The 11,067-nt window shown below is 35.9% G+C and overlaps 1 protein-coding gene across 20 annotated transcripts in view; it reads left to right on the forward strand.

Moving 5' to 3' along the window:
- The window catches only part of LOC131427151 (voltage-dependent calcium channel type A subunit alpha-1), a 394,973-nt gene that overhangs the window by 164,103 nt on the left and 219,803 nt on the right, over positions 1-11,067 (forward strand). For all 20 annotated transcript variants that reach the window (XM_058590100.1, XM_058590094.1, XM_058590097.1 and 17 more), the window contains exon 3: positions 6,565-6,776. In XM_058590100.1, the coding sequence (XP_058446083.1) occupies positions 6,565-6,776 (212 nt within the window). The remainder of the gene's footprint in view (positions 1-6,564; positions 6,777-11,067) is intronic.

Genomic DNA, 11,067 nt, shown 5'->3' on the forward strand with positions numbered 1-11,067 from the left:
GGAGGTCGTCTGGCAGGAACAGTACGGGAAACAGCGTGATCTATTACTGTACAGAAATATTCAACAGCTTCATTAACGTTGGAAGAGGAATCGATAGCATTCCAGTTTGTCCAAGAAAGTATCTCGTTCAGTACATTGTAATCAGCTCGACGAAAATCGGGATCATGTGAAATGGTGGGCTCTTCATAAACCACTGGAATTGGCAATCTAAATATGACTTTGATTGCTGGGTGGTCAGCATCGAGATTCGTTAGAGGTTCAATTGGCAAGGAGATAGTAGTTAACGGTGTGGCAGCAAGCGGTCATTTCTGTTGAGTACATTGTTAATCTGACTGAAACCGTGAAAATGCAAACCATCAAAAAGAGTGCTGCATGCAGCAGACATGTGTGAATGCAATGAATCAATGCGCGGAGCGCCTGTCTCGAGAAAAAGCCACCGAAGACCAGATTGATTATAGTCGCCGAAAAGAAGTGAAGGTGTATGAGGGCTCAATCGGGAGGCAACCGATCCGTATTATCATTTTTTCGATCGGGTGGTAGATAAATAATACCTATTTTAACATTTATCTCAGCAAACTTAACGACAACCCAAAGCTGTTCTAGGGTATCGGAGATCGATGCAGGTTCGATGCAGCAATTGAAATTTTTGGAAACAGCAATTAAAACTCCTCCACCTTCTGATTTACGACTGTTTGACGGTGACCAATCGGTTCGAAACACAACGTAGTGATGTCCAAAAAGTTGAGTAGAGTAAATTTGGTCGTTCAACCAGGTCTCCGTCAAAACGATGATATCGTATTCTGCCTCCGAAACAGACAAGAAAAATGTCTCTACTTTAGTCCGTAAACCACGCACATTTTTTTAGTAAATGGTAAGGTTGTTGAAAAAAGTAGCACTGCAATGTGAAGAATTTTCAGGAACAGCGGGCTCACAAAAACTATTTTACTCGCCTGAGATAGTAAACTGGAAGCCTCTGCTACCACCACCGACCACAAGACCGGGACGATGACGATGGCGGATGTCAGAAGCGAGCACGACTGAGTCGGGGGGATTAGGGACTTCCATAATGCTTGATGTAGGGTGCCCCGGATCCACTAAAGTTGAATTCAGGTGGGAGTGATGACTAAAAAGTTATTGAATATCAGGTACCGAGTGCTCTGAATGGATAAAATACTCGCCTGGAGTAGCATATCGGAACCTCCACTACCATCACCAACCAAAGGACCGGGACGATGACGATGGCGATCCCGGGTCAGCAACTGATAGTCGGTGCTTCCCTTGCAACACTACGTATTTTAGGTTGGTCGACGAATTCACGAAATAGAAGTAGTAGTAAACTCATATAGTTGGCGTTTTAGTTAGTGGATATATTATTATTTGGGTCTGTTAGACCCCGGCTTTCGGTTCCGAGAGCAACAATAATAGTTAAAAAAATTCCAAAAACGGAATTCACTTCGATTTCTCAGCAACGATTCAAGCGATTTTTGACAAATTGTAATTCAAATTGAAGCTCTCATTGTTTAAAAAAAAATGCTGCTCAACTTCATCCCGATACGACTTCTGTTTCCGAAATTATAGTGCGATGAATGTCAAAAAATTTCAAGCCGTCATAAAATATGACGATACAAATCCGGTACAGGCTGGCACGGAAGAAAAAACTACCATCGCTTTTGCTGCATTCGCAGCGTATTTTTTTTTCAATTTCGAATAGCGTGCAGGGTTGCCACATTTGAATCTATATTTTTCAGGAGAAAAATCTATAAATCTATATCAGGGGATCAAAATTCTGTATATGAAAATGATAAAAAATTTAAGCGCAACGGTACGAAAAAGTCATTAAATTGAATCTGAAAATCACAACTACTTTTTACATCATGGCTAAGGCCACCAGCTTCATATCTTATCAGAACTAATTTAAAAAAAAACATGAAGAAAGAAAAATTTTAAAATTAATTATTCAAAGCAAGAAAAGTTGATAGAGGTATACCGTTATTTGTAGTGTTTACCATCCTTGATATTCTCTTTTATTCAATTTGTACCCACTTGTTTGTATTATCACAAAATCATGATTGCGATTATATTCTGTAGGAACATATTTTTTGCTTTTCTCACATAGACAGTTTATGTAATCACTTGAAAAATTGACTAGTATGCCATTTTTTTCGGAGATGGTTTGACAAATTTTCACAAACTTAGGCTCCAATAAACGGTATCATAGTCCTATAAGTTTATGTTGAATGATGTGTTCTAATTCCGGTTCCGGAATTATAGGGTAAAGTGTGTTTAAAATTTCGAACCGTCATTTAGTGCGAAACTTCTTATTAATTTGATATAACTGTTAACAAATTGAAAAGGTTGTAGTAGTTTGTAATTAGAGAAAGTTTCTAATTTTATTCATGTATGAAGATAAATTTCTTGACAGAATATCAGTAATATTTTTAAAACTGCAAAGCATCATTACATCACTAGGTGAATTAATTTTATTATCTTTGGCACATTTTTTTCTGTTTGAAATTCTCCTGAGGATGACACATCATTTGGCCACTGACTTTCAAAAAACTTCACTGTGTGCAAAAGTTTTGTAGAATCAATTCCTTTGCCGTATGATGGAAGTCGATTTTGGATGTTCGATAAATGCTATTTGTGCCTGAAAAATTCCAATTCTTCAACATTATGGTCTAAAATGGAATAATAATTGATCGGTGATAATAATATTTTGGGTCACCTTTATAATTATCTCGATTCGATTGATGTCCAACAACTCGAGGGATAATTTCGGTTGCTCCTGCATGAACAAATTTAAATAAGGTGTTTGCAATTCGTTGTTTTCGTTCAGTAAGTCCTTCGTGTAATCAACGCAAATACGGAGATCGCCTTTTAGGCTTTGTAAATTTCTCTTACTTCAGGAACATTTCCATATATTTGGAAAAATCATTTATTTTTCCAGTTTTCAAGAAGGAAAATAAAGCCGATGTATCCAACTATTGTTGTATAGCCGCACTATGCGCCATATCTAAATTATTTGAAATTATAGTTCTGGATTTCATGAAGCCCAACAGCAAAAACTACATTCCAGAAACTCAACACGGATTCATGCCGAAACGATCAACTGCAACAAACTTACTCTGCTACACTTCTTTTATAGTTCGATCTCTACAAGCACGCCTACAGGTTGATGCAATCTACACTGATTTCTCTGCAGCCTTCGACAAAATAAACCACCAAATAGCAGTAGCAAAACTCAATAGACTTCATTATAGTACCTTTCGCTGTCAACTCTGGAGTCCCTTAGGGCAGTCGCTTAGGATCATTCTTATTTTTACTCTACCTCAATGATCTCAGCTTTATATTGAAATGACACAAAATATGCTTCGCAGACGATTTCAAGCTGTTTTATTTTGTAAAACGTCAAGAAGACATTATATATTTGCAGTCACAGTTAGACTTATTCACAAACTGGTGTCAGGATAATAGAATGGTTTTGAATACCTTGAAGTGTTCCGTTTTGTTGTTTAATCGTAAACACTCGCTGATGAAAGATTTGGTTATCATTCTTGATTCCAAGCTGGACTTCAAAAGTCACATCGATTATGTGATTTCAAAGGCCTCCAAGCTCTTGGGTTTCGTCTTTCGTGTTATCAAGAGCTTTACTAATGTACACTGTCTTAAGGCATTATATTGTGCTCTAGTCCGTTCGACGCTAAAATATGCAGCTGTTGTCTGGGCACTTCACTATCAAATCGACATTGGACGCATCGAAGCTATCCATATAGCTATCCATAGGGTTTGCATATAAAAACTGCTCCCAAACAGAAAAAAATTGATACACTCTGTTTGAAAGGGTTTATATTGGACATGATTTTCCCAAAATTTCAACCCTTTTACTGCCATATTAGTGGAGTTAGGGTGGTTCTTCTGATTTTATTTTATTTAAACTTCAGGAATATTTTAGGAATTATGGGAAACCTTTCTTATTTTTTATCAGAATTTTTCAAAATTTATTACAAATGTGGTACCACTCTAGATTTTACATAAAAAATAAATCATTTATGAGTACATTACGCTGTATTTTTTCAGATTTTTAAAAAATTTGGACGGGTATAATCCACTTAAAAAAAATCATTCGGAAAACCATGCGTCTCCATACAGTTGTCATCATCCGATGGAGACGCATGGTATTTAGCTCTAAAATCATATATCACATACCCTTGGAACTAAATACCATGCGTTTCCATCTACAACTTGAGTTCAGGGCTTATTAGAAAATTTTCATAAGGAAGGACCTGTGAAAGAAACATGAATCAAAACTAATGAATTGACAAATATTCAGGTTTTAATATACGGTTCAAAGTTTTTATTTATGAACTGATGAGTCATTTTACATTTATTTTACATTTATTGTATTCAAATTTAGTAAAAATTCTAAAGGACAGTTTAATTATAGTTCTTTTGCAGAAAAATGTATTCCTAGATAAAAAGGGCAAGGACAATTCGAAACCAAACGAAATCTAAAAAACTATAAGTTTTAAAGTAAAATGTTCGTCGTCGTTCTGTATCACATGGTATGAATAGCCAAGTGGCCTGAAATTGCTCAACGAGACAGCTAAAGTCAAACGGCTTAAGCTCATAAAGACGGATTAATCAAACTGGGATCAGACTGACAGTGAATCCGTCGAAACGAAATGTATGAGAGGGAAAGGCTTTTAAATATAACACCTTTCCACTCGGATAATGGTGCTTAGCGACGAAATCGTGGTGATTCATAAATTCGTGCAAGTAAATTCGATGAACTATATTTGCGAAAGCGTTTGAAATTCAATTTTTACACATATCTCAGTTCCTCATTCATTCTTAGTTAATGCATATTTTGATTGAAGCAATAAAACAATTCGATTTTCCGAAACTGTTTAATAAATAAATAATAAAGGGGTCCTCTTCAGGAAACAGCAAAAAACTGAAAATATTACGTTTAATAAAACATGTATTTTGTATAGAAAATCGACGATGCGATTTAATACGTTCTTTTTTGGGTCTTCGGGACTTGCTGCAGGCGCTTCAACTTAATTTCTATCTGGTTTATAGTATTTCTTAGGACTGCTAATAGCTAACCTCGAAACCTCCAGACTATTCCGCAAGATGTTGAAGTTAGAAACGAATTACAATCATCCGCTGGCACACATGTTCACTAATGCCTTCCCTACATCATTGCTTGGTAAATCGATCCAGGCGTGCGGGTTTGTGTAAATAACATAAGGAATAAAATTCGTTTATCATTATTAATTACGTCAATACTCAAGCCCTGAACTCAAGTTATAGATGGAAACGCATGGAATTTAGTTCTAAGGACATGTGATATATGAATTTAGAACTAAATACCATGCGTCTCCATCGGATGATGACAATTTGATGGAGACGCATGATTTTCCGGAATGATTTATTTTTTCAAGTCTGATATTACACCCGTCCACATTTTTTAAAAATTCGTAAGAAATACAGCGTAATGCACTCATAAATGATTTATTTTGATGTAAAACCTTGAGTGGTACAAAAATTGTAAGTGCAATTAAAAAAAATCGAACATTTTTTTTCACATGAAATACATTTTGAAAATTTCCGAAAAAAATCATAAAGGTTTCCCATAATTCCTAATAAGTTCTTGATTTTTTCAATTTTTTTCTGCTAAAGAGGTTTTTGAAAAATTTAAATAAAATGAAAAACAGAAGAACCACCATAACTTCACCAATATGACAGTTAAATGGTTAAAATTTTTGGAAAATCATCTCCAATATAAAATATCCTTTCAAACAGAGTATATCAATTTTTCTGTTTGGGAGCAGTTTTACATGAAAACCCAAGTACACCCTTTCGTAATCCATCAACGATAAAATCTTTGAAAATGTCTTTCTACGAGCCGAAGCAGGGATGCAAAGTAGCGAACATCAAATTTTGCATATTTCGAAACTAGTGGTGAAATTTAATTTGACTTAAGCAACACAATAATTGCACCCTAACGCGATATCTTCTTTGGCGTTTCATATGAAAAATGATAACTGCGCTGCGTTCTTTGAATTTTAATTCACGAGGTACTGATGGATGCTAACATCCACCAAGCTATCATCTTGATCATATTAGACGATTAGAACAATTGCAGGGTGACATTAAAAATGCTATAATTCAAACACCTACGAAATTATATTCATGATAAAGATTACGATCCCAGGTTCCAGATACAAGGAACAATATTCACAGAATATTTCCAATTATTTGTTAAACTACTCTAGTTTAATTGTTTGTTATTTTGAAAAGCGAATGCTTTATTATGGAGAACTATTTTATTTATTTTCTATACTTTCGTTGTGTGTTATCATATTTGATATTGGACTTATTATTATATTTTCTATTTGTGTAGGACAAATGATTCGGTGGCTCAACTGTTAAAGTAAAAGCCTAATTTTTTTCTAGTTTTGATACTATAGTATAACATAAGAATTAAACATTATAATGATGCCCTTTTTAATAACGTTATTCAACTCTAAGCCATTTTTTTCCTTCTACTTTCCACAGATGATCGGTAGTGTTGGTGGTCGACATATGTCGACTAGGAGGCGCGGTTCCTCGCCGATGGTTCGGATGGGCAACAACCTGAACCTGCAGCTGGAGCCACCGGATGGCCTAATTACACCGCGTGTTTCACCCCGCCGGCGGCGGGCAGTTACTACCAGCGACCATAAGAGCTGTGCTTTAATACAAACAAGACTGAAACTTGGAGATATAATGTGAGTATGCGCTATAAAAAGCTAGCAAAGCTTTGCCCATTATTATAGGATCACTACGATGTGAGCTTTGTCTCAGTTTGGTCTGGTTCTCTTTTCGTTGGAATGGAAGCTTTATCCTGTTATCTAGAAAAGCTTTCGGAAAAGTTATGTATCTTACAAAGGACGATATTAGAAAGATTTTCACTATGACTCGTAATCGAATGTTTGTTCTAAAGGGTAATTTTTTAAGAGCTTGAGAACTTTTTTAAACAATAAAACGCATAAAATTTGCAAAATCTCATCGGTTCTTTATTTTAAACGTTAGATTGGTACATGACATTTACTTTTTGAAGATAATTTCATTTAAATGTTGACCGCGGCTGCGTCTTAGGTGGTCCATTCGGAAAGTCCAATTTTGGGCAACTTTTTCGAGCATTTCGGCCGGAATAGCCCGAATTTCTTCGGAAATGTTGTCTTCCAAAGCAGGAATAGTTACTGGCTTATTTCTGTAGACTTTAGACTTGACGTAGCCCCACAAAAAATAGTCTAAAGGCGTCAAATCGCATGATCTTGGTGGCCAACTTACCGGTCCATTTCTTGAGATGAATTGTTCTCCGAAGTTTTCCCTCAAAATGGCCATAGAATCGCGAGCTGTGTGGCATGTAGCGCCATCTTGTTGAAACCACATGTCAACCAAGTTCAGTTCTTCCATTTTTGGCAACAAAAAGTTTGTTAGCATCGAACGATAGCGATCGCCATTCACTGTAACGTTGCGTCCAACAGCATCTTTGAAAAAATACGGTCCAATGATTCCACCAGCGTACAAACCACACCAAACAGTGCATTTTTCGGGATGCATGGGCAGTTCTTGAACGGCTTCTGGTTGCTCTTCACTCCAAATGCGGCAATTTTGCTTATTTACGTAGCCATTCAACCAGAAATGAGCCTCATCGCTGAACAAAATTTGTCGATAAAAAAGCGGATTTTCCGAATGGACCACCTAAGACGCAGCCGCGGTCAACATTTAAATGAAATTATCTTCAAAAAGTAAATGTCATGTACCAATCTAACGTTTAAAATAAAGAACCGATGAGATTTTGCAAATTTTATGCGTTTTATTGTTTAAAAAAGTTCTCAAGCTCTTAAAAAATCAACCTGTATAATAAAAATTGAGTCTCTTTCTCGCGGTATTTTTTGTGGGGATTTTGTATGACTTTTTATGGAAATTTTCAAAATTATGCGGCTTTTTTATGCGAATTTTACAATCATGTGATTAACTTATTTTAACTTATAAATTTACGAAACGTCGAGATTTTGTGTTATTTATTTAAACCTTTGAAAGATTGCATACCGTAGTTTTGGAAGTGTTTATTTGATGTCACATTAATTAATACTAATATCTTCCGGCTCGAGAAAAAAAGTTCAATCTTTTGGTTACTCAAAGAATAGTGGACATGATATTACTTCGATGAATTAAAAAAGCATCGAATAGTACATGATTTTTTATGCGTGAGAAAAAAATTTATTCGTCATATGAAAAATATTATTGACTAAATGGTACTTGTCGCAAAACGCTTTTATTTTACGGAGAGTACAATTACTCAAAAACTAATGAATCAATCCATTTCAAACGTTTCCTTCGTTATATAGCCGTGAAATTCAAATGTTTCCTACTTTATACAGGCTCGTGAACTAAAAAAAAATCTTGATTGGCAATGTTTTTTTTCAGAAAAACTCGATATTTGTATACAAATTTTTCATAAAAAAAATATTGCTAATCATGCACAAAAAAATCTTTTTCGCAAAACTCTTCATTCACTGAATCGCTGCAGGAGCTCAAATCACCCAAACCTCCGTTTACGTAAACTTTTTTTACGTTACCTCTTTTTACGTAACTCTTTTTACGACAAAAATCCCCAATAACGTAATAACTTCGTAAAAAGATGTTTTTGCATACAATGAATATCGTTTCTGGCTCATTTATATTCCATGGAAATTACTACAATATGGATATTTTCAGAACGGGTTTGATGAGTAGATGTCGGAAAACGATGTTTGAGGTGGTTCTGAATTCCAAGATGGCGACTTCCGATTTATTGATATTCCTTCAAAACCCTTAAAATATGGGTATTTTCGGAGCTGGTTTAGTGCATATTGCATAGATTACATTTACGATAAAAATAAAAGCGCATATCTTTTCTAACTCAGAGCCAAGTCGAACCTAAAATTCAAGTTATTCCTACTATGAAATTCATCGGAATAAATTTAATGTTGTTCGAAGAATCGTCCACTTGGCTGGAATAGGATCTATGCGAGGGCGTAACTTCATTATTCACACAGGGAGCATAGAAGTAAACAAATCGAAATACGGTGAAACTATTCTTATGGTGACTAATCCAGCGAATATAAAGGAAAAGTGAAAGAAATTGCATACCTTTTAAAGATAACCTTAATAAAATAATCGATTTTTCCAAAAAAGAATTGTCCTCTTGGCTGGAATAGGATCTTATTGGCGCTTGTTAAAAAGGAGGGTGGGTAATGTCAGAGACATAAACGGGTTGACGGTATCAACTACAAATCAAATGAGAAATAGAGGCTAAATTGGGGCAAAATGAAAGATATATAATAATAATAAGTGCCTTATCAGATATTATAGCATGCAAAAAAAGGTATAGAAAATAATAGAAATAGTTTTTCTTAAAAGCATGCGTTATCCAAAATAATGAACACTTAAACTAAAGTTGTTTTACAAACCAATTGAAATATTCTGTAAAAAATATTATTCATTGTATCTGGAACATAGAGTCACTCTGTCATTAATATAATTTCGTCAATGTTTGAATTATTGCAATCGATCATGTCTTGTGCAAAGCTTGAAATTACACTACTTTTGTGGAACTTGACCTTCTGTTTAGCATATTTCGAAACAACAACCGTGTTAGTACAAGGATGTGTTCTACATGAATACTTTTATTTCTGCATTTCGTATGAGCGTTACCCGTCAGTGAGTGTGTTAGTGTGAACGCAAACTTTTATTTTGACCTCGTTTGGTACAAAGGTCGCATTGCAAACGGTTCACTAAACAACAGGGTCCGCCATCTTATTTTTTTTTTTCGAACTAGCGGTTATTTCGACTTTGATAACCTTAATGTCACTTCTGATTTGACAGAAACTAAGTTTTATCCTTCCGCTGAACGAAAATGGTTGTGTATAGGCTTGAAGAATGCGTGAAAATAGTGCAGTTTTACTTTGAAAATCATGGTAGAAAATACTTGAAGCAGACGCCGATTTTTGCCAAAAAATCATCCTCTCGTATGAGGCACATTTTCATCTCGGCGGGTATGTTAATAAGCAAAATTGTCGCATCTGGGGGACGGAATACCCGTACGTTATCATGGAGAAGCCGATGCATCATCAGAGAGTGACGGTTTGGTGCGGTTTTTGGTCTGGCGGCATCATTGGGCAATTTCTCTTCGAAAATGAGACAGGAGCCGCCGCCACGGTCAATGGCGAGCGCTACCGCGCCATGATTAGCGATTAGTTCTTCCCGTTACTTGAAGAGAAAAACTTGGACACCATTTTGTTCCAACAAAACGACGCTCCGTGCCACACAGCCAACGCTACGATCGATCTTCTGCGCACAGTCATCGAAGATCGAATTATCAGTCGAAATTCGGATGTCGTTTGGCCGACTCGGAGCTGTGATTTGACTATTATCTTTGGGTCATGTGGACAAGCCAGAGACAATTCAAGCCTTGAAGGACAACAATCGTGCAGCCATAGCTGAAATAAAGCTGCATACAATCGAAAATGTACTAAAAAACTGGACCGAGGCAGCCGTTTGAATGAAATTATATTCCACGATTAACCGGAAGGACTTTAATATGAAAAAATAAATTTTGAAATCGCATGAACCGTTTGTGTTTGATTGCATGTTAAAAAAAGGTACATGGCGGACCCTGTAATTATTTATACTTGCGATGTGCATATTTCAACTGTTGAATGATTCTTATAGTTCTTCTGCAAGATTTACAACCCTTAAAAGGGCCGATTTGTAGAATTTTTTTCGTCGTTCTTAACTTTCCGGTGTACTTTGTTTCAATGCAAACGACTAGAAGCTGGATGATGCAATCACTCTTGGTTGAAGGTTGAATGTTCCGCAGCCGAACTGCTTACAGTGCGGATTGATTCAATACTGAAGCAAGCTTTTCGTTTGCAGCTTTCTGGCAAATGGCACTTCTAACGGCTAGCAACATATAGAGCTTTGACGTTGATAGAGAAACTATCATAACGCTGTATAGGATTTCATTCC

Source organism: Malaya genurostris, chromosome 2 (genome assembly GCF_030247185.1).
Source record: "Malaya genurostris strain Urasoe2022 chromosome 2, Malgen_1.1, whole genome shotgun sequence".
Lineage (NCBI taxonomy): Eukaryota > Metazoa > Arthropoda > Insecta > Diptera > Culicidae > Malaya > Malaya genurostris.